Source organism: Hippoglossus hippoglossus, chromosome 10, assembly GCF_009819705.1.
Source record: "Hippoglossus hippoglossus isolate fHipHip1 chromosome 10, fHipHip1.pri, whole genome shotgun sequence".
Classification (NCBI taxonomy): Eukaryota; Metazoa; Chordata; class Actinopteri; order Pleuronectiformes; family Pleuronectidae; genus Hippoglossus; species Hippoglossus hippoglossus.
The window spans coordinates 8,067,544-8,091,410 of record NC_047160.1 but is presented as its reverse complement, the minus strand read 5'-3'; the positions used below and the strand labels follow the sequence as shown (position 1 = coordinate 8,091,410).

The 23,867-nt window shown below is 41.8% G+C and overlaps 2 protein-coding genes across 3 annotated transcripts; both read right to left on the bottom strand.

The window, feature by feature from the left end:
* Nucleotides 1-3,279: 3,279 nt before the first annotated feature.
* On the bottom strand, nucleotides 3,280-23,867 carry LOC117769277. Of its 2 annotated transcripts, XR_004615190.1 has the most exons (5): nucleotides 23,604-23,867; nucleotides 22,214-22,925; nucleotides 19,798-19,809; nucleotides 15,974-15,983; nucleotides 3,280-3,290 (listed from the first exon to the last, which is right to left on the bottom strand). XR_004615190.1 is itself a non-coding variant. In XM_034598090.1 (2 exons), exons 1-2 carry the CDS (start codon nucleotides 23,764-23,766, stop codon nucleotides 22,243-22,245), a joined length of 846 nt encoding a protein of 281 aa, XP_034453981.1. In that variant the 5' UTR covers nucleotides 23,767-23,867; the 3' UTR covers nucleotides 22,181-22,242. The 2 variants fall into 2 exon arrangements, 1 of the variants encoding a protein (XP_034453981.1); XM_034598090.1 differs by lacking the exons at nucleotides 3,280-3,290; nucleotides 15,974-15,983; nucleotides 19,798-19,809 and having other exon boundaries at nucleotides 22,181-22,925.
* Nucleotides 3,585-13,006, bottom strand: LOC117769278 (transmembrane protein 182-like). Its single transcript, XM_034598091.1, has 5 exons — nucleotides 12,644-13,006; nucleotides 6,670-6,796; nucleotides 6,246-6,344; nucleotides 5,580-5,717; nucleotides 3,585-5,298 (listed from the first exon to the last, which is right to left on the bottom strand). Exons 1-5 carry the CDS (start codon nucleotides 12,815-12,817, stop codon nucleotides 5,078-5,080), a joined length of 759 nt encoding a protein of 252 aa, XP_034453982.1. The 5' UTR covers nucleotides 12,818-13,006; the 3' UTR covers nucleotides 3,585-5,077.

Sequence of the window (23,867 nt, the reverse complement as noted above, 5' to 3'; positions counted from 1 at the left end):
GTGTGTGTGTGTGTGTGTGTGTGTGTGTGTGTGTGTGCGTGTGTGCGTGTGTGTGTGCGTGTGTGTGTGTGTGTGTGTGTGTGTGTGTGTGTGTGTGTGTGGTGGTGGGGGGGGGGGTTGAGGGGAGGGATGTATTTAATAACCACACTAGTGATTTATACAAAAATTGAAAAAGAATCACACACAGCAACTATTCTTTATTCCTCCACCTGCTCCCTTTCTACATCAACTATACTCTCCCCAGTACAGATTAGTGTGTGTGTGTGTGTGTGTGTGTGTGTGCGCATTGGGGGGTGGGGGGGGCTTTTCTGGGGATTTTGGCTGTACAAAAGAAACAAAAAGGCAAGAGTGATGCCATAAGGCCTGCTATTCTCTCATATCAGCTCTTATCAGGGCAGTCATTTTTGACAGGAGAAAAGCCTTTATCTGGGAGAAACTGTGTCCGTCTGCGCAAACACACACACACACACACACACACACACACACACACACACACAAAGAGCTGCGCTCAGTGCCTGGTGGGCCTGAGCTCACACACACAGAGCAGGTAATCGGCTCACTAGGAGAGTTAGGGGGTTAGAAAAGGGACGGAAAGATCTCTCACCAAGTGTATCCCCCTCTTTGACTGGATTAGAACCAGCAAGTATTCAGTCCAGGTGCTCTGGGGGGACCGAGGGGTGAGGAATCCACCTTGGGGTTAATTTTCCCCAACCTAGTGTGAGACCACATCCTGCTGTTTGGTGTCTGACACATCAATGTACATGGGACCTTAAGCAAATACTGGGAAATTATCAGCAAATAATGCTGCCACACCTTAAAATATCCATATCCATGCTTACACATGTACTACTGGTCAAAGGTTCAAAACACCCCCAGTCCAGTGAATAACTGTAAATGGCACAAAGATAAGAGGTAAACGGCCTAAAAAACGGCCATGGACATTTTATATAAAACAGGCTTTTTTAAGGAATTAAAATTGGTTAATTTACAGTTTTAAAATGAAGGCTTGGAAGTGAATGCAATAAACAATTCCTAAAGATTACTCAACAGAGTCAAACTGTGTTACCGCTACTGATGCATCATCGGGTCAACACTGTGCTCCAAGAAGATGGAGGATACTATGTATGTTGTCAGAGGGGTGAGATACAGACAAATAGCAGAGGAAGACAGTCTGGTTGGTCAGAAACACCAAAACATTTAAAGAACGGAGAAAGACCTAAACCATCATCACTGAGCTGGTAACCTCGGCCAAGGAGGTTATGTTTTCATCTGCATTTGTTTGTATGTGTGTTTGTTTGTTAGCAGCTTTACGCAAACTAGCAGGCAGGTTATCACCAGACTATTGTGGTATAGGTCGTTACATTTTGGCGTTGATACAGGAATTTTTGGTCATTTATTTAAATATTGTGAGGGGGTGTTTTTAGTTTGTTTGTTTTATATTTTTGTGACTTTCACAAGAAATAATGCAGATATCTAAAAATATCAGGCATCTGTAGAGCACTAATATCTATTAACGGGTGATATTAGATGTGGATCTGGATGATGATCCAGATTTTGTGAATCCGAAAAAATATTTGGGTGTGATCTTTATTCAGTTACTGCACAGAGAGAAATATTATTTTCATCTATATCAAATAATTGATATTTTCCTTGTGTTTAATGTGAGCTGTACATTTCTGTGTACATGGTTTATGTATCTGATCTCACGATGCAATATATAATACATAAAGTAGCCAATCAGCCTTGGCAGAGGTATGCATGCTCTGAGTGCCCTTCAACTTAGAGATGAACTGGACAGAAGGTAAAAGCAAAAGCAAACTACTGAACGCCACACGTCTGTTCAGCTGCTGAAGGAGTCAATCATTAAAGCATTCAAATTTATTTCAACACAAAGAATTGTTGATTCCTTGTTTTAAAAAACTTGTAGTGAAGAAAACTTTGTCTCTCCCTCCTGGCAGAGAGAGTTATTACACAAACACTGTTGACGCACACTTATGATGTATGCATAATAGGTAAACCTGCCCCTCTGGCTACTCTCTGCAGCTTTCATTTTTTAGTAATAGAGTAAATAATAGCTAGAGTTTAGCAGAAGTATGATCCATATTGTATTTGTAAGATAATTTCGCCCACTGTGCAATCAAATGTCCAATATTCCCATAATGTACAATAGTTTCATCATTTACAGACAGTATGATCAGTATAGTAAAATAAAGATCCATGTCTAAATACGCTTGTTGTGTCCATGTGTCTGTTTTTTTAAGCTTCTCTTTTTGTGTGACGTCTATCAAGCCAAATACAACTGACACACTATTGTATGGCAGTGTCAAATACTTGTTTGTCTAAATGTGTTTTTATGAATGTATTGTTGATTGATAAACAATTGATTTTTTGTTTTCTTAAATATGACTTGAAGCCTACTTTGACTCCATTGCTCCAGACGATAGTAAACCAATCATTGCTGGTTGATGTAAAACACACTGGTCCTCCAGCATAGAAATGTTGCAACAGACACCAGATTTAAAACTCTCAGTTTGCGAAATACACCGATTTTACCTGGAGTGGATAGATTTAAACAGTACTGAGAGAATGCATCTGGCATTAAAGTAACTGTCGTCCATTTACATGTGAAAGTCCCACACTTCATGTTTCCAATTGTTTATTAATTCTATTATTTAATTTCAGAAACACAGAGACATTCAATTATGTAAAATGAAATAAGGGCTCAAAAACTTCTAACTGGTAACGTACATTTAATTCACAGCCATTACGCCTAATCAACAAGACGTATGCTCTTTGGGTTCCTCGGGTGTGCTGGGGTTAATTTGCAAAGCATTTATTACTTTATTATCATGTCATGTCTTTATTCACATGATGCTCACTATGACATATGCATAATATTATAATGCCATTATTGCTGACACTTCAAGTGCAAGATTAGTTCTTCCTTAAATGAAGTGATAGTGTGTTTCCATTGTTGTGGATGACAGGGGAGGAGACATAAGAGTTAATTAACTATAATTAGAAAGAGCTACAGTCATTGAACAAGCCGGCGTTATAGTTCAATACTTTGCTCCGTAATTACCCCCTTTCCTTTCCTTTCTTTCCTTCCTGCCTTTCCTTTCCTTTCCCTTCCCTTCCCTACTTTCCTTTTCTCTTTCCTCTTCTTCCTTCTGTCTATCCATGCATAAGAGCTTCTCCCGTTGAAAGAGGAGAGCCGGAGAGCCATCTGCTGGCTGACTGTGGTAATGTGACTTTTTGATACTTTAACTACATAAATGTGTATGAATAAACTGTGTTCTGCAGCATAGAGAGTCTTCATGTGTCTTGGCTCCTCCATGATTGTTGACTTCAACCTAGGATGGTGATGATCTGAGCTGGAGGGGGGGGGGGGGGGGGGGGGGTATTTTTGTTTTTGTCATGTCATTGAATCTTTCTTTGATTTCTCTTGTATTGGTTGTTGATAGTCATCGCCACATTCACCATTGGGATTCCTAACCATTTTGGTGATCCTGGCCTTTCCACCTACAGGCCAATGATGGTACAGGATAATAAAAATGAATAAATGTTTTGATCAAACGTTTTTCAACTACCACAATCAGGATAACCTGCTTAGAATAGCTAAATCATATTTGTATCTGTGGATGTTGAAGTCCCCAAAGCCAAGAAAAGTTGTTTGGTGAGGAAGCAATTCAATTACAATACAGTGAAGTGAAGAAGAAAACAGAGGATCTCAAAAAAACAAAACAAGTGAGGACAATAGTTTATATTTTCAAACAACGTATTCTCCTTTTGTGAGCAACTTTGAATAATAGTGAGATGCACACGCCACTGAATATACATTACAGTATATAATCATACATACAGTCACCATTAACAATTATGTAAAAGACCAAAGCTGCGATATACCAGAGGCAGAATGATACCATGACTATCCCCTACAAGTCGTAACATGGCACGTGTGTTTGTGTGTTTGTGTGTTTGTGTGTGTGTATATTTAATCAGCCCTCCCCAACACCCCTCCCTCTCCACAGCCGTAGATGTGGCTGATATGTGTGATTGAGCGTCCACTTGCTTGTTTCCACACTCCGCCCATTCAGACCAATGAAAGGGGAGCGTGATCTAATATTGTAGCAGTTATGATACAATCACAAGCTTGTGTTTCTCCTTTGGACAACACCGAGGAAAAGAAGGGCTGACTGGAAGGGCGATCTGGCGAATGCATTGGAAATTTGTCAACAGACTGGTTTTAGTGTTTGCATGTCGGGTACGATCGAGAGGCAGAAAGGAGAAAGTAGAAGGATTTGAATGAGGGAGTGAAATATGATTGGGGTGAAGGAGGCAGGTGGCCGGCCCGCTGTACACCAACCAATCCCACAAACAGCTGTTCATTTCTCAAAGCCCCCTTTGTACCCCCCAACCCCTACACGCATCAATTCTTTCCCTATACCCCCCTATATACCCACATCCCCTCTCCTGCTCCACCCCCACCCCTCCATCCAAACCCTGCCCTTTCTGTTTCACGTCCATCCAGCCTCTCATCCCCTCCCACCTCACTCTGCTCCGGCAACAGCCCACTCTGATCGTGTGCCAAAACCAGGACAGGGGGGGGACACAGCTGGCTCACCCATGCGTACCTCACCTTCCGCTCTGTGGAATCATCATTTGCAGCATCAATAAAAAGCAGCAGTTGGCAGAATTACTGAAGGATGCAGTTGAGCAGAAGAAATATTTATATTCTCAGAGTTTTGCTTAAAAAATAAATAAAAAAGACTCTCAGCACATTTTATACTGCTGGTTAATATGCCAGATAACACATCATGTTTACATCTATGAACCCGACTGCTGACCTCTTGTGTAATTGGTTATTTTTATGGAAATAAAGCAAAGCAAGTGACAGAAAACAGCAATACCAAACCAGTGTCTCTGGCCGCAGGCGGATTAACTTCCAAAGGGGTGATGCAGTAATGTTGGTCGTGTGTTTCCAGTGGGTGTTTACATCCCACATGTGTGCCACCGAGTCCCAGTGCAGGACATAAAAAGGTCAGTCCGCTCTTCTCCTCCGGTCCAGATGGTGAGCTCACTTGCTGGCAAGCAGCGCCCGGCCCACCAGCATGAAAACCAACCCAGAGACGAGCTCCAGGGGCACGCCAGCAACCGCCACCATGAACGACAGGCCGTAGAGCACAGAAACCTTGGCGTCTGGACAGGCCTCTCCCCTCTCCTGCAGGACGTAGCTTTTCACGTCCACCACCTCCATCCACAGGACGTAGAGCAGCAGCATGAACAGGAACAAGCAGGCTGCGGGGTATGGAGAGTGTCAGAGCCTGTCACTGCCAGAGGAATGCAGCTCCCTTACTCATCTCTACTGTTACCACAGCAGCTGCTGTCGTTATAGCGACAGAGCTGCAGAGTGACATTTGCTGCTCTGTGTGTTAGGGTATGTATTTGCAGTGTGACGAGTGTAAACAGCTGACAGCCGCAATGACTGCAACATGACTTTGTGTCTGTGCATGCGCCTACTCCCCTGATAGTGTATTTTCAAATCCACTCATGTGTATGAGCAGTAGATTATGTTTTACCAGCAGTGATGAGGAAGGCTCCACCCAGCTTGTAGAGTCGGGGGCTGATGAAGGGGACACCACAGACCAGGAGGAAGCCTCCAGCCAGAGCTGAGACCAGCCCGAGGATTATCAGCACGGTCCAGAAACCCCGAAACACTGCGGGAAACACAGCCGAGGCCGCCATCAGAGCGGTGCACCTATCTATCTGTGTGTATACTGGGCCTAGGCTAATACCCAGAAGGTCATATCAATGGTATTTTTTTTAGAACTTGCACATGGAGGCTGTTTTACAGGCAGATAACACTATTTCTACACTTAAATTGTGCATGTATAGGTCAATGAATGAATTCAATATTTTGTATTTTTTAACTCCAGAAATATTACTGGCAGAGTAAAGAGACGGCATTTAGATCTTAGTGTTGGGAAATGAAATATTAAGAAAATATTGAGCAATAAACCAAATACATTAATATTAATAATCCAATTTATTACAAAATTTGGCTGTGGGGAGGCTTTTAAGGACTTCACTATTTTACTTTTGAATATGAAATGATGTGATCTTAGCTTATCTTAGTAACTGTATAATGTAAATGGCCTTAATGTCAATTGTGCATGTGTGTGTGTGCAAGTTGTTGAAATACTGGCATGTATCTATGTGATTGTGTTTGGGACTTTGGGACTTACCTGCTGTTGTGTCATAACTGGGATGAGGCACCTGTCCAAGTGCGACAGGTAGAGGGAACAGGTAACCATGGCTACACACCTTGGACTCTGGCTGGTTCGCTACAGTTAAAAAGTAATGGTATTTTTAAAAGCTCAAAACCTAAAAAGGAAAACACAATGTGGTTCTAGCAATGACTTCATGCGGTTGAGTACAGCAAAAACTAAGATACGCCACAAAAGTGCAAAAGAAAATAAACCTATAACCTGTAATAAATGCCGACATATTCGTATTACTCTCCTGCTGTATATATTCTGTCAAATATCCAAATTATAGACATTTTTCCTTCCTGCACATGTGAGCGTGTCGAGCAGACCACACCACTGAGCATGAGACATTCAACCACATTGGACAAGCACCAGCAAAAACCTTGTTTTTTCTACGTACTGAAGAGAGTGGCCACGACTGCATGTGCTGCAGGCTCCACCTGGAACACACAGCGCCAGAAGAAGCCCTCATGGTGGAGGGTGAGCAACCTCTGAGGAACAGTGACTGGTTCCACTTCTGACTGGACCTAAGGGGGGGAAGGAGATTGTAGACAAACACAGACAGACACTAGAAAATAATTCAAGATGGATGAACTTTTATATGTTTCATCATCTGTCAGCACTTGTCTGTTAGCCGCTCTGTGTGAGTCTGTGCTTCAGCCGAGCTGTGGCATTAAACGTGGTTCTGATTATGGCCTGCTGCTCCGTGAGGTTTTTCAAGGGGGAACTTATGAAACACGCATGAGTGATACTCTCCGCTGGCTTGTCAAAAACATGATTGATGGCGCTGAATAACACACAGCAACTTTAATCATCCTCTTTTATTGAAAATGAAAGACTTTGTCGTTCACAGGGGATTTAGCTTTTAAAAATATATCCCTTACTTTGCATTTCATGAACTCTCTCACACATGTGGCACGAAAGAATAGAAAAATTTAAGAAAATTAAAGGGGCAGCACAGGAAGATCAGGTGACTCGCCATGGGGGAGTCAGCCAATGAAAGCAGTTGTATTTTCATGACTCTAAAGGAGCGTGGCCACGTCTGAGAAAAATAACCCTGGTGATGTCATCAGGATTATTTTTTATTTTTTTATCTTGCACCTTGAAACGTAGTCACAAGGGGAAGTGGTGGAAATCTTCCCCTACGAATTGTGACAGCCCTTCAAGAAGCCGTTACATCATAAGCAGTCGTCGGGGAAACCCGACACATCATCAGTAGTCATCGATGTATACAGACGAGACAGTTTTGCCGGGGATGTCATTGTAATAACATTGTTGAGATCTTAAATAAACCAATGCTATTGATTGCAGTTACTAAAGTGACAAACCTATAATATCAAAATAACATCTATGCTAATGCAGGTGAATCAATCACATTTGAAATTGAAAAGCTTGGATGTTCTGCATTATTTCACATATGAATCAAAAGCACACAGGCTGCTAGGAGTGGTCTATAGACAACCCTGCCAGGATACTTTGTTATTAGAGGATCAGTTAAGTTCAGTTACATCGCCACTATACGAGGGTTCAATCAAGTGCATCGTGTGTCTTCAAAGGGGGGGGGGGGGTGCATGCAAGGCATTCTGGGTTACCTCTAAGTTTGAAGTGTGGGTCAGAAAAATCGCAGTTTGGAGGGGTATAAAGCCCTACCCCTCGGCCCTACCCCTCGGCCCTACCCCTCAGCCCTACCCCTCAGCCCTACCCCTCAGCCCTACCCCTCAGCCCTACCCCTCAGCCCTACCCAACAGGGATTGAGACAGCCTACCCCTACACATGAATGTGAAAAATGAAGGGGTAGGGCCAAGGGGTGAAATGGGATTGGGCCTAAGATCCAGTGTTTTTAACTCTTACTACAAGTCACTAAAGTCAGATTAAAAACCAGGATGTCTCAGTCTCTGCTGCATGTTCGCGTATGAAAGTGAAATACCAAATCACTTCAGTATTAAATATAAATATCTTACTGTGACATGCACCCCACTGTCTACACCAGATCAGGTTCCCCAGAGGTATTTTTGTGGTTATGTGATGTGTCACAGTTAAAAATAATGTACTGCTGTGACTATTATTATATGCAGTTGTTTAGCTGGAGTTCACCAAACAGTTCTGAAAGCCAGCAGCAAGGTTTGCATTCAGTATGTGTATTTGTTTTGTAGAAGTGAACAATTACTTGCGTGCGTGCACACACACACATACTGGTTTCCATGGTCCATTTATCATCACCTGTGGGGACCACCCTTTCTAAAGGTTCTAGAGGTATGAAAAAAAACAGGGCCACTAACCATAACTTTGTTAGTTTATACACACCTTAAAATATCTAAATTGATGAGGTAGTGTTTTGACTAGTAGTGTGTTTTTGACCCCAAAATGGGGAAAAAAATTGTAAGCATGGCTGATGGGGACCTCATTTACATATTGTTTGCATGACTCGCACAACTTGTCATTAGACTAATGGGGACCTTGCTGCAATAAAGCTTATTTTTACTGATAAACAACCTATATCAAGTAAGTCCTTCCATTATTACATTTGTTAGAGCTGTTTGTTTAAAACTAACAAAGTTTAAACTAAAAAAGAACCAAAAGAAACTGCAGTATTACATTGATAACAATTTATCTGGGCTCAGTTGTCAATAGATAATGTTGATATATAACCTGTAAACGGTGGTAGGGATGAAAACCATCACTTTGCACAGAAAACCTTGTGCTGCTTATGTACTCATCTTCACATGAAGCAGAATTTAAGTTCAGTGTAACGTGGTTGAAGTGAATATTAATAGATGAAACTGTGACAGGCTGTCTCTATTTGTACAAAGAATACATCGTCAAAATAATTAAAACATATATTTTAATATTCAGAGCAACAGCTTACTACTATTCAATCACCCGACACTTCAATTCCATGAGATTAAACTCACATTTAAATTGTATAATTAAACTTGTATTGAATTCCACTTCACAGAAAAACTCAAAAGATTTGGTTGAATGAACCTCAAAACAAATTCAAGTTATCTGAGTTCTAAGGAATTCTTAAACAAATACAATTTCAAGTTTTGCTGATCCTTCCTTTTTAAATAACATATAAATTTTGGCCATTATTGGCACTTCAGTACAGAACAATATAATACAAAATGTTCAAATGCCTCTTAAAACATAGTAAATAAACACTTTCAGTAGACCTTTAGGACCAAGGTAGTGTCAGCCATACGGATCGATTCATGTGCCTTTCCACTGCTTTCACTTCTGTCTGCTTCCAGGGTGTTTTCTTCTTTTGGGCAGCTGTACCTTAAAGTGGTCAGAAAAACCCATTTGTAATGACAAGGATACCGAAGTGTGTGTGTCTGTTAAAATTCTGATCCAAAGTTATAAATCCTACACAGTGTATACTAGCCTCTAAAGTATAAGAAAAATGATCTGCACTCTAACTATATACATAATTACATTGCCAGGCAAACACTGATTTGTGCCTTCTGCCTGAAATTATCAGTGGTAAAGAGGAAATTATTAGGATTCAATTTTCTTATAAGCTGTACATGCTGTGTTATGTTAAAAAATAAATTGTTTATTCTAATCACCGACATTGGCTCACCTTTCCTGACATCAATTTCTCAAATCTTTCAGGAAGAAAAAAATGTATTTATAAAACTTTGGATCTGTTGGATAAATTTATCTAGGTTCCAAATGGTGATGGTGATTATGTTTAGTTGCTTTCGCAGTAGGAGTAATACTGTAAGTTATTACTATGTAACCATACACTCAGTATAAAATGGCATACCCAAAAAAATATCTGATTTATAGAACCTTGCACACGCAATGTTCACTTTATAAATCACAGTCCACCTGGAAACGTTGGTATGTGAATCTGCCTCATATCCCTCCCTCCACACGCCCACATTCAACCATAAATGCTCAATGCAAAGCACCTCATGAATATTGAATTATCCTGCTGACCAATGGGTTTCTACTGTGAATCATGGCATCAAGCAATGAGAAGAGGAAGCAGAATATTCTGACACTGACATCGAGGTGTTTGGTAGTGAGGTGGAGATGAAGAGCGATTTTATGGGACAGCAGTGATGTCCTTAATAAAGAAAATACACTGACACACTGCTGCTGATAATACAGTGAGTGAGAGTGAGGACGATAAAAAGAACGGAGCATGAAATAAAAAAAGATCTAATTCAAAGGCAGAGGCAAAAGTGAGTACAAATAATGCTGTTGGATGAAGTGGATCAATAATCTGGTCTCAGTTCATCACCTCAGGTCTGCATTAAAATTTTCCCATCTCCAAAATGTTCCTACGCATGGGTCAGAGTTAGCGTGGGAGTGCGCACATTCACCCATCAAGTTTGTTTTTATAAATCCCAACGTTTGCTTGACAAGTGGCCTACGCAAGTTTCAGGCACTCGTTTTGTGTGTACGCAACGGTTATAAATGAGGCCCCTGGTCTGTGGATGGATGCTTGTGCAAAAAATTGTGGGATTAGAAATATTTTAAGAGCGTTGTGTTAATAGTTTGTTTAATAGGCAGAGGAACAGTTTGTGAGATTTGCACATAATTTAATAATTTGGCTAAATTTCCAAGATGTGCTTCTTTCTTTTTATGACTGCTATCTAACACATTTGGCAATTTCTAGTTTAATTGTGCAGTTAAAATCCATATCCAAAAAAGAACTACACATAATTAATACTGATATTAAAAACATAGCAGAGGTACTATCGGTCAAAAGTTTAGACTTTAGAGGAAGGCCTCATCGTATTGACTCCTGAAGGTACCTCACCATTTAATGATATTGCTTTTGGTATATTGGGTGGTTGTGGCTACATTTCATTCCTCTCAGTGGGAGGAAGTGACTCCTCTGCTGTTGGTGCTATAAAAGTAAAACACTAATTTTTTTAATAACAAAATTATAAACAGCTTAAAGGTGGTCAGGGATCAGGTCGTTTCTTTTTCTGTGTCCATATGGCTGCTATGACATTGCCATATATGCCATTTCTAGTTTAATTCAAACAATGACAATTCATATCAAAAAAGAAGAATACACAATCATTACTGACATACAAAAGATAAAAGAAAAGTGTCATGAGTTCACCTCTAGAGAATAATAACAGAATTATTTTTGAATTATGGAATGTTCTGAAAAAGATCAACTTGGGGTCAAAGAAAAACTGATGAGCACCTTAAAGTGATTATACTTTACAGACTACATGATTTAAAATGTAAAAATATAATCCACTGAATTAATTGAAATAATCCAATTTGTGATTGCAGCTCTAAACACATTTGCAGCTCACCTCACATTCAGAACTTACTGACATTTTGTTATTCCGTCTCAGTCTTGGTACAAAAGTCTCATTTTCATTTTGGAACTGTGACACAATCTGTAAATAAAAGGTAAATGCACAATTATTTACATATAGTAATGTGCATTATAAGAATATTTCCAGCCAAACAAAAATGTTTGAAATAATAATAAGAGTTTGCCTTTCACATATGAAGAACACAGCAGGAGAATTCAAATAGGGGGAGGCACCTGGGTAGGGCAAGCCAGAGGCATGACATGATGTACGACTTCAGTAGCAGAAAGCATAGTGTTTTTGTTTACAGCACATCGAAGATGATGAGAAAAGAATAGTCATTATGTTTAGTTTTACGTTGACACCAATGCTACTAACATTTGGACAACAAAGAGTCAAAAGGGAGATTTTTTATTTGTATTCTCCCAGCCTCACATCTGTGGGGTGTTGGAAACGCTATGAACTTGCCTACTCACTGGCTCTGAATCCTTCGGATTATCTCCTGCTGTGTTCTCTCATTGGCTCATTCAGACAATCTGCAGAGTTTTTACTGGGGGGCTGACAGGAGAAAATATACAAATCTGCTTACCTTGTGCTTCACTTTTGCTCCTCTGCACAAGTTATTATCTTCTTCGCTGGTATCTTCAGCAAATAATCTTAAATGATTACCACCTGTAATGCTGAAAATGTCCACCCTGCTTAAAACCTTCCTAATGAGTACCAGGAAGTCGGTGGTACCCAACCATATTTGGAAGATGTGTGTATGTGTGTGTGTGTGTGTGTGTGTGTGTGTGTGTGTGTGTGTGTGTGTGTGTGTGAAGCAGTGGGTGCAGTACTAGCCAGAAACAAGTAGGGGCACTAATGAGCAATGCACACACACACACACACACACACACACACACACACACAGACTTACCAAAACACATGCCATATGGGCCGATGCTAAAAACTTCACAGGCACCTTCAGAGTAGATCCTGTATTTATTTAAAAGGGTTATCCTTATGGGGACTGGATTTTTGGTCCCCACACCGCAGCCGGTACCCATGACGTGACTGACACACACACACACACATTTGTCCTACCTCAGTCCCATTGACATCTTTCCCTCCTGTCAGGGTTGTTTGTGTCGGCCATGTATGTGGTCCACAGTTGTCACTGGCCACCAGCCAGTAGTCTGTACCAAAGGCCAGGAGGAAACACAGGGTCCCCACTGCCCCAAAAATCCCCCCAGCCAAGGCCGCAGCTCCCACCCTCATGACTCCGGCTGAAAATCTCCTCCTCTGTGCCCCTCTCTCCTCAGCTTACAGTCCTCAGGTCAGTGACTTGTCAAGACCCCTCACCGGTGTCCACTGTGCAGCCCTCTGCCCCAGCCCTGGTCCTAAAGAAAACAGTGTGGATCTCCTAGCCACTCCCTGCAGGAGCTGTGGTGGGAAAAGAGAGAGACCACAGCAACTGAGGAGGTCAAAGTGGGGGTGGGTGAGTGGATGGTGGGGGGGCTATTTTTAGGAGGCTGTCCTTGTCAAATTACCACTGGGTGTGCTGTGCATTTAGAAAGAAAACAAGGAGAGGCAGGACTGATTTGTGTGTGTGTGTTACAGTGTGGACGGCCTGTATCAGCGTTTATGGCTGCAAGGTATTTCTAAGGTGGGTGTAACTCTTGGAGAGGCACTTTGAAATTAAATTAGACTGCAGATGCAAATGACCCTCAAACCAGAGCTGTTCAAGAGGTGAAACACGAAGAGCAAAGCTTTGTCACTGGCAAACATTCAAAATGATAAAGCCCGAAGGTGAAATATTGAACACTTTTAATTGGAGGATGTCCATGAAATTGCTAAAAATCCTTCATAAACCCAGTCTCCACACCCCACAAGTAGTAACTTATAATTTTATGGAGCCAAAATACTGTAGCTGAACACACTGAAGTCATTGCTTTACATTCCTTTCTCACAGTCTGTGCTCATTGCTGCTTCTCGTTCTCGAAAACTGTCAGAGTTAAGGTGTGCAGGTGGACCCAAAAATGCAGAAGCAAAGTTCAGTAGCAAAACAAAAAGTGTCCTTTAATAAACGTACTAACAAAATACAAAGTCTCAAAACAGAAAAACACTGGAAATTAGAAAAGACTCAAGAAAGGCTAAACTGAAAAAACAGAAAAAACTAGGAACAAAAAGACACTGGAAACAAGACAGCGAAAATCCGTGACGAACCAACGACGACGAACTGACAAAGAGAAGCACAGGGACTTGGGACAAGGGAGGCAGAGTTGAATACAGGTGAAACACATGAGGAACAGGTGCAGACGATCACAGGGGAGGGAAGCAGGACAAAGGCAGGAAGTAAAGTGACAGACACAGAAGGAGCAAAATTTCACAATAAAACAGGGTAACATAACTGAAAATGAACACATATCCAAACACAAGGAAAAAACTGGTAAAAGTCAATAAACAAAAAGAGACCATAATCAAAGGAATCCAACCCTGGGCCGACAACGACCCATCTCCACTCATGGACGTCCTGTATAGTGGCCAAACCCAGGAAGATGAAGATCAGTATTTCACACACACTGCAACCCATCTTCTGGAAGAACTGGAGTTAGCTGGTGTTGCTGCTCTCCGACACGTTTGCCTCCACATACGGTCTCATGGTGACGGCAAAGGTCACAATGCTAAAGGAAGATCCTTCAAAATCCAATTTTACCAGACAAGGCATTGAGAAAACAAGATTTGGGGGTTGAAGTTAGTATTCTGCAGCACTCACGTTATGATACCAGAGAGGTGAAGCATCTCTTAGATCAGGTACGACATGCATGAGTAGAGGAAAACAAAGAGTGGGGCGATAACATCGGCTCTAGGGGTGAATTTTCATGTCAGGGCTGCCACCAGGCCAAAAGAGAGGCCTACACACAGGCTGTCGAGGCCCACCACCACCAACCTGCATCCACCCAGCAACAAGTCCAGCCGGGAACGACTCAAAGAGCTTGTAGAGCACCTTAGAGAAAGAGAAGTATGTTACATACAGTATAAAACTCTTTAATTCACAAATACATGTACATGTGAAGCTCCTCTGCCCTCACCCCAGTAATGGCATCATTTAGCAGCGACACATAAGGCAGTGAAGAAGAGCGGCAGCACACACACACCGTACAGAGACAGGCCGATCCCCAGCAGGATCCATAACATTCCAAGCCCTGCATAGCTGGATACATGAACAGAATCAGCTGTTTTATTGCACACAGGAATTTGGTAGAGACGAACCAACTACATTGAACTGACAAAGAGAAGCACAGAGACTTGTATACACAAGGGAGGCAGGGTTGATTTAACGCAATTGAAACAGGTGCATATGGTCATAGGGGCAGGAAACACGACAAAGGCAGGAAATAAAGTTACAGACACACAAGGAGCAACATTTTGAAAATAAAACAGAACTCAGAATAAACACGAACCCAAACACAAGGAAAACACAGGTTAATGTCAATAAACAAAAAGAGACCATAATCAGTCGGACAAAAAATCCAAAAACTCTTCATCTCAGAGTTTAGTCATGACAAAAGCGAAGCTGAGCTGTTTCCTGGGGAATCTTCTCAAAGGGGTTCTTGATGTCATGGAGAGATCTGATCCTCTCCGGCAGCTGAGGATTTTGGATCCAAGGTTGTTGGGCATGATGTTTCCTGGAGGGTGGGCCTCAGGCTTGTGGAGCACTCTGTGGAGAGAGAGGAGAAGCTAAAGGACTTAAGAGCATGTGTATGCTTAAAACTATTATTTCTTCAAAGCTAATTTGAGTACTAATATTTGTGCTGTTGAACTCTGACAACTATTTTCCAGAAACTGTCAAGTTTTGCGGTATTATTTTAGATACAAACAAACAAAGATTTACATGATTCTGTATATAAAAGTCTTTAGGACCTTGGTCCAGAGGATGTTAAACCCAAAGACGACCCTGCATTTGGTTTTATAAATGAATTAATTTGCATGTTACCTGTGTGAGGCCTGCCGAGTCCTGCTCTCACTCTGTGTGATCTATCGAACTCTCCATCGTCCTGCTGTTTTAATGGAAACAGAGGAAAAGGTTTAGTTTTTCTAAATATAATTCCCATTGCTATCTGCTATTATTTTGGCTAATTTCGCTTTAAGGGTACCATTAACTTGTTCTACTGTTCCCTGTGACTGAGGGTGATACACACACCCAAATTTTAGCTTGGTTCCTAGCATTCTGATCACTTGGGCCACGACATGTGGTCCATTGTCTGAACTGACAGTCACAGGCAGTCGAAATCGTGGAAAAACTTCCTTACATAGAAACTTATAGCTGCTGATTTGTGGTCGTGTTGTTTGCGTCGCCTCGATCCATCTGCTAAATCTATCGACTACAACCAGAATGTATCTCATTCTTCCTATTTTTTGGATCATGTCCACATAATCTATCATCAGATGCCTGCATGGGCCAACTGGTGGTGGGATGTGTGCTATTAGACCTGAAAATGATTTTCTTGTGTTGCATTGCGCACATATGTCACATTCATGCAACGTTCTATCTACTGTGGTTGCCATAAAAGGTGACCACCAAACCGCTTGGAGATGTTTGATAACCTCCCCCCTTGCGCAATGGTCAGAATCATGCACATTTCTAATTGTAAACCATAACAATGTAATGGGCAATACCTAATGTCCACGAGCGCTTCTCCGTAAACCTTTTTGAGGACTAACTTGCATGATTTTGATAGCTCCCCTTTTTAACAAAAAATGCGTTTTCGTGGACATCAGCCCTATCTTGCGCCAATATTGGGGAAAATAAAGATGTAAGGGGTTCACAATCTTCAGCTATGTTATAATCTTTAGCTACTAGGGAATCTGTTTTTTGATGCGCTGGGCATTTAATGATCGCAAGAGCTTTTGGTAGGTGCATTGCTTCTATAAGTTTGGATACGGCTTCTCCGTGCAATAGCTTGGTGCCATCAGCTCTAAGGAAGCCTCTCTGCTTCCAGATGTTACCGTGTACATGACATACACCGTACGCATATGCTGAATCTGTATACACAAACAACGTGAGATGTGTAATGACAGTTTAGATATGATTATAATCGCCACACATCACTGTTGTTAACAGTTCTCATATTTATTATGTTCATGTTTTCACACTGAGAGAAGTCAAGGGACTTGATGTGGACTGTTATCAACAGCACCGTGAGAGATTATCACCTTGATTATTACAGATGAGGAAGAAAGACATTTTATATATTTGTATAATATGTTTATTTCTTTCAGTACATCAGTTCTGGCTGAGATGATCTGTGGTGCTTCCACCTGCTGAACACAGAATAAACTGTAAGTACCAGTCTTGGCTAATTAACACAACTGATATTGCATGTGTCAAAAGTATTGTAATTATTAATTGTATTGTACAGTATCTTGGCAGTCATTGCTAAGTGTCATGGATAATATTGAGTCAATTTCTATATTCATTATGGTTGGTAAAAATAAATGAACACTGATTTGATACACTTTCGATATAAACCCAGTTTCTGATTTTTCTTCTTTGCCATAAGAGACAGAACACGGTCAGCACAGCTGTGTCCTTCAGGCTCGTCCATCCCTAATAAAATGACAGGAAACATAAAAGTATGGCATTATTGTAGACGAAGTGTTACTTATGAACAAAGTTTGTATCCTTATTTTCTGTGGATATTCAACTATGTATTTGAATATGGTTTTGGATTAAACAGTGCACTACCAAGACAATGAATGTACAGTATGGAGTTCTTTCACATTAATAGTATTGCATATATAATTTAATGCATTATGTATTATGTGCAATACTTTGCTTTGATTGTTTGTAAGTTATGAAAACAGGTCTGTACCTGGAGTCAGTGTTGAAGTGATGACTCAGTGTTCAGTCTGGTTGGAGTCCAGTTCTGTCTCATGTTGGACATCCACATCCAAAAATAAAAGTTTATTACTTCAAAGTTCATCAGATCATAATCACTTCATCTTAGGAAGCAGGTGGTGGACATCAGCCTCAGATTCTCTCTGTGACTGTCTATTCTAGTAAAATTACACTTCCTATAATTTATTTATATGTGACAAACAAATACATCCTTCTGCATGTTCACTTATTTAACAAACGAATGACAGATTCAGTAAAGTCGAGGCTATCAGAGCTAAGCTAACAAGCCAAGTACAGAGACACCAATACCTGCTCATCACTACTAACACATAAATAAAATACTGACCTAAGGAACTGGACCACAGACGTCTAATAATCTTCAGTTGTAAGTGTTCCCTTCATTTTTTTGAGCAGTGTATATTAAAGGCAATGAAACATTGGGGCACAGTGAAAGAATGTAATATGGAGACAGAAAACACCACGACCCCTGCCAATTCTTTCAATCCGAAAAAAACATGTTAATCATTTATATCCACCTCATGATCACTAATATACTGCTCCTGATGTGTTCTGTCTTAGAAACAGTCAGTATATCAGGATCTGTTTGAGGGACCAATATTTTCAAGTATAGTTTTTGCTGCTGGAGTAGACCTCTGCTGTGTAAATTAGTCAATCCTAGTCTTAAACTCAAAAGGAATTATTGAGACAGGCAGTAGGCTGTGTAGTAGGAGGCCCACCAAGCCACATGGTGGAGCCAGAGGGGGCATAATGTGTGGGCTGCCTGGAGAAGACAGCAGACATCTGAAGGTGGCACGCTATACTCCTCCTTACTATATACCTTAGTCTCATTGATTAGGTTCATAAAAACAATCAGCTTTGCAAATTTAAGAGCTGCTAATAATACTAATAATTCTAATGAATAGATGTCAACGGCACAACCCTTTTGGTTTTCTTATTATATTATATTATTACAGCCGGTGTCAAGTATAACATTGCGGGTGCAGGGGTGTTACTTAGACCCACTGAGTAGATCAGACCACCTCTATGCCTTTTTAAACTAAACACAACATAGGCAGCAGAGTCAAAAGCTGTCCTGTTTAAGGAACTACCTAAAATGTGGTTGCAATGAAAGTAAGATAAAAATAAATAAAGGAAATAACACAGTAGTACCAGAGTTACAAATCGCATGCATGTTAAAAATGAATTCTTATAAAAATACGTTTTTAGCAGTGATTTAAAGACAGGTAGTGAGTTGGGGAGCCTAACCTCGTCAGGCAGGGAGTTCAAGAGCCTCTGGGCCCTGACAGAGAAAGCACCAGGTCCCCCTGAGTAGTCAGCCTTGACCTAGGGACAGCCAACAGGGACAGGCTAGCTGATCTCAGGTTGCGAATAGGATTGCAGGGAGTCAAGAGCTGTAAAACGTAAGTAGGGGCAAGTTGAGCTTTGAAAGTTATTAAAAGAATATTTAATTCAATCCTGAATGTAACTGGCAACCAGTGAAGGGAAGCAAGGATTGGCCTGATATGAGACCTACTGTTTGTTTTAGTTAAAATACGAGCAACAGCATTTTGAACAAGCTGCAAATGAGTTACTAAGGTTTGACTAAGGCATGTATACAGGGCGTTGCAAAAGTCCAGACGGGAAAAGACAAAGGCATGTATTAGCTTTTCTAAGTCAGGGAGAGATAGGACTGATTTAATCTGGATATATTTCGTAGATAGAAGTAGCAGGATGTAATGATTTCATTAACGTGTGTTTTAAGATTCAGTTGGGAATCGAACGTGACACCTAGATTTTTGACTGTTTTAATATTGGTTGCCAGGGGACCGAGAAACTGTAGGAGTTTGCCTGCTGATCGGGACTGATGATTATTATTTCTGTTTTGTTTGAATTTAACTGAAGAATGTTAAGTGACATCCATTCCTTAATGACAGTTAGGCACTCACACGGCTGACAGGTACAGTAGATTCGGGTGTCATCGGCATAGGAATGATAAGTGATCCTGTTGTTGCCCAAGCTGCCCCAGCTCTGGCCACTGGGAAGAAATGGACATCCGGCAGAAGTAACCAAGCTGGCAGAGGTAGCGCTCAAGCACAGGGACATTGTGGGCTGAGTACGGCAAGGGAGGAGTGGTCTTGGCCTTGGGACCAGCACATCAACCTGGAACAAGGCTACTTTGTCTCAGAGGCTCAGCGGTGCAAAAGATACGCCAGCAGGAAGAGGCAACAAGGTGTGCAAAAGCCATCGCACAGGCCAGGCAAGGACAGTGGATGAGATGGGAGGGAGTGAGCAAGGGAAAGATCTCAGAAAGAGTTGTGGGAGATGTAGACATTCAGATCAAGCTTAACCATCAAGGTATCTATCTATGATGTCTTGCTGTCTCCCAAAAATCTCAGCCAGTGGTACAGAGACGACCCCACATGCTCTCTCTGCCCAACGCCAGTCACACTAAAACACATCCTGGTGGTTAACAAAACCAGCCTTACTCAAGGCCAATACACCTGGCGGTGTACCTGGCAGTACTAGAAAGTCGGCGGATGAGAGTCAATGCCCTTCCTCCTCCTTCACCCTGCTGGGCAGCAACAGCATTTGTTTGGGAAGGTGAGGGTCAAGCCAGACTCGCCACTTCAGGACCAGACACAGGGCAGCTAGTCGGAGCACATGACTGGGAGTTAATGGCAGACATATGGTAGAGACTCTGCTTTCCAGCTGAGATCGCTGCAACCAACCTCAGTACAGACCTTGTGCTATGGTCGGCCTCACTCCGGCTCGTTTACATCATCGAGCCTACTGTACCCTGGGAGGATGCAGTGGAGGAGGCCTACAAGCGTAAGAAGCTGAAGTATGCAGAGCTCTCGGGTTAAGTGCAACAATAAGGCTGGAAAGTATATATATATATATGAGTGTGGGCAATTTGGTTCAAGATCAAAATAAAAATCTGTATCTAGTGAATTTAAATGTGGTTTCATAAGGTGATACGGCCTTGGCAGAGGTATGCACTCTACTGAGAGTCATTCTAGTTTATAATGGCCCTGCAGTGTCCCGGTGAGGGAGCTGGGCTCGTTGTTCAGGTTAAACATCTCCAAAGAATTTATTCTTATTCCTATTTCTTTTTCTTTGTATTTAGTTTTTAGATTCACAGCACTGCATTATCTGGAAATTAACAAATAAATGCTCTAATTTCTGAACTGAAACTGTATAAAGCCTTAGAGACACCATCCTCTCTGGTCTGATAATTACGGATTTCCATCTTTTTGCACAGATGAGTGAATTGGCTCAGGTTTCCGAAAAGCCAACGTGTGTGTCAGTGCACGTTAATGGATCACCACTTCCCTCGCTACGTGTGCTCTGATAGGCCCAGATATGAGGAGCTGGGCCTCGCACTTCACAAATCAACCTCAAGCAGGCAGATGCATCATAAATCCACAGGCCTCTGTCGGTTCATGTTGGACCTCACTGTGATCTGCAGGTGCATTTTAAAGAGCTGCTGACTCCAAACAGACTCAACATGTCAACATGCTGGAAATAGACCATTTCGTCAGGTTGTGATGCACAGCTCCTCAATAAAGTACTTTTATATTTTACAGTTAAGTAAAAAATACAGAATCTAGCTCCTGACTGGCTGTGGCTCAGGAGATAGAATGGGTCGTCCACTAATCAGATGGTTTGTGGTTCAATCCCCAGCTCCATTTTGCATTCCCAGGTGTCATTGGGCAAGATATTGAAACACCAATTTCCCCTGAGGGCTGGGCTGAAGGTGTGTGAATGGTATGTGATAAAAAAGGTGCTGTGTACAGAAGCGCTGTATGAATGTGTGTGTGTGAAAGAGCGAATGCGACTTGTATTGTAAGTGGTTCATAAGACTGGAAAAGCTATATATAAACAGTCCATTTTACATTTACACAGGCAATATCTCCATAATGTAAATATCAAAATATGAATATTAACCTGTGGTACCATCACGTTGGCTGTAGTTGATCCGTCTAAATTTAAATCTTATGATCAGTTTGTATATTTAGAGGTTTGTCATGAAACAGGACAGATTGAGAGCTGTGGTTGAGGAATTATGTTTTGTAAATTATTGTTTAAAGATATTTTTAAAAAAACATGTAGACTGTAATTTCAGATTATCATCAGGTTCCACTCCCACATTTAAGAATTTTTGTATTCTGGCAACATGTAATGTGGCATTTACATTTGTGCTTTAGCTCATGTTCTATTATATATCTCCTGCTTCGCTCTGGTACTGAAAATGGAAATGATGAGCAAACTGAAATACTGCAAACAGCCGCTGTCGATCTCCATATTTAATGTTACAGCCTGGATGTGGCTCTGTGTTTCCCGGTTTGTGGATGTGTCAGAGCTCAGACAGCCTGTCATTAAGATCACTGATGATTTAATGTTTCTCTCATTGAGTTGGTTTACAGCAGAGGGGTTGTTTACAGACATATACATGACTATGCGTACACGAGGACTCTCCAGGGTGCAGTATAACACTTTACACTTTGCTCTGTTATATTACCTACCTTACACACACCCACTGTAAATGTCAGGAAAATAACTTCTCATGAACTACAGGTAAAGTTACTGTGGTGTAGTACAACAATTCAACAGCAGGTGGCACATGAAAGCAGGTCAAATTGAGGCATCATTTTTTATCAAGCAAGTAAACAAAGATGATGTAGATACAGAAATAGAAAATTAAAAAAAATATTTTTTACTGATCTGTGTCAAAAGAAAGAGTCAGTAGAATCAATAGAGTCAGCTACATTTCATTTTGCCTGATGTGTTCCTTCATGTTTCATTTCAGATGAGTATTATCATTCTCTGAAATCCTCAGCACAGGGGAGCTGAAGTTAGACGAGTAGGGAACTACGTTGTGGGTGCTCAGATAACTGATTTTCTTTTCCGCTCCTCCTCCTGGTCCTTCCTCCAGACTGACCTCCAGTGAGTCGGGCCCCTGTGGCAGCACTAGGCCACGCAGGAGGCTGTTCTCCAGGTACGGGTTGCATCGAACCAAGTTGTCGGTCAGGTGCTGCATGTACACCTCCTCCAGCTGTTTCTCCAGCAGCCCGTTCAGAACCGAGTTCGACATGGGCTCCAAGCCAGATCCAGGCAGGCCCAGGCTCACATTCACACTGGACCCCATGACCAGATATCCCTGGTCTGGTATGGATGAAACAGGCTCCCTCTGCAGCTCCTGCTGGGCTGCCCTCTCTGCGTGACGTTGAACTTCAAAGACAGGTGTGTACAAACCATGCTGGGCGATGGCGGCTCTCAGCGGGTTGTGCGAGATGCGGCCTGAGTCTGCCACCTGTAGGTCTGGATACAGTTCCAACAGGCTACAGTCGTCTATGCAAACTGTGAAGTCCTGGTCCAGGGTGAGGGCAGGTGGACATCCAGGGATTGAAAGGCCTATGGGGCCTGGAGGCCCAACTCTCAGTCGCTGGGGTTGGGTGGAGTCTAACTCTTCCTGATTTGGATCTGGTTACACAACATAAACTAGTCGTTTTCAGTTTCAGTTTGATTCTCATCAGAACTTTAAAACACATGTTAATCAAATCATGAAATCCTGCTTTCATCTACGAAACATTTCTAAAATCAAATCGGTTTTATCTCTCCCGGACTTAGAAAAACTAATACATGCCTTTGTTTTCTCCCGCCTGGATTACTGCAAAGCCCTGTATACATGCCTCAGCCAAACCATAGTTACTCGTTTGCAGCTTGTTCAAAACACTGCTGCTCGTATTTTAACAAAAACAGGGGCTCATATCAGGCCAATTCTCGCGTCCCATCACTGGTTACCAGTTAAATTCAAGATTCTTTTAATAACTTTTAAAGCTCAACATGGGCTGGCCCCCACATACATTTCGCAGCTCTTGACTCCCTGTGATCCCGGTCGTAACCTCAGATCGGCCAGCCTGTCCCTGTTGGCTGTCCCTAGGTCATGGCTGGCTACTCAAGGTGACCGGGCTTTCTCTGGAACTCAACAACACTCAGTCTCATAGTGTTCAAGTGTGATGTTCCTGATCCCCCCCCCCCACCCCATCTCTCTCTCTTTGCTATTCCGTCTTTGCCACCCACCTCCTCTCTTCCTCATTTTGCTAAGTTAAACTTTTCACTATGTTTATATGTTAGTATACAGTTAAGGAAGCTGTTTACCTGCTTCGGTTGAATATGACAGTGAATCTGTAGAGTCGGAGCTGGAGAGAGTACAGCTGACCTGATCCGTACCATGCGTCTGCGTTTTGTGTCGTCTAGAAGCAGAGGCAAGTTTCTTCTCCTCCCTGTAATGCTGCACTCTGAGAAAACCTTCGGCCAGCATGGTAGAGACGACTCTCCTCTTCTTCAATGTCTCTCCTTTTGCTTCTTTTGGTTGTCAGTCTGAAGTGCTCAAGACAGTGTGACACAGCCTGTTTCACTTCT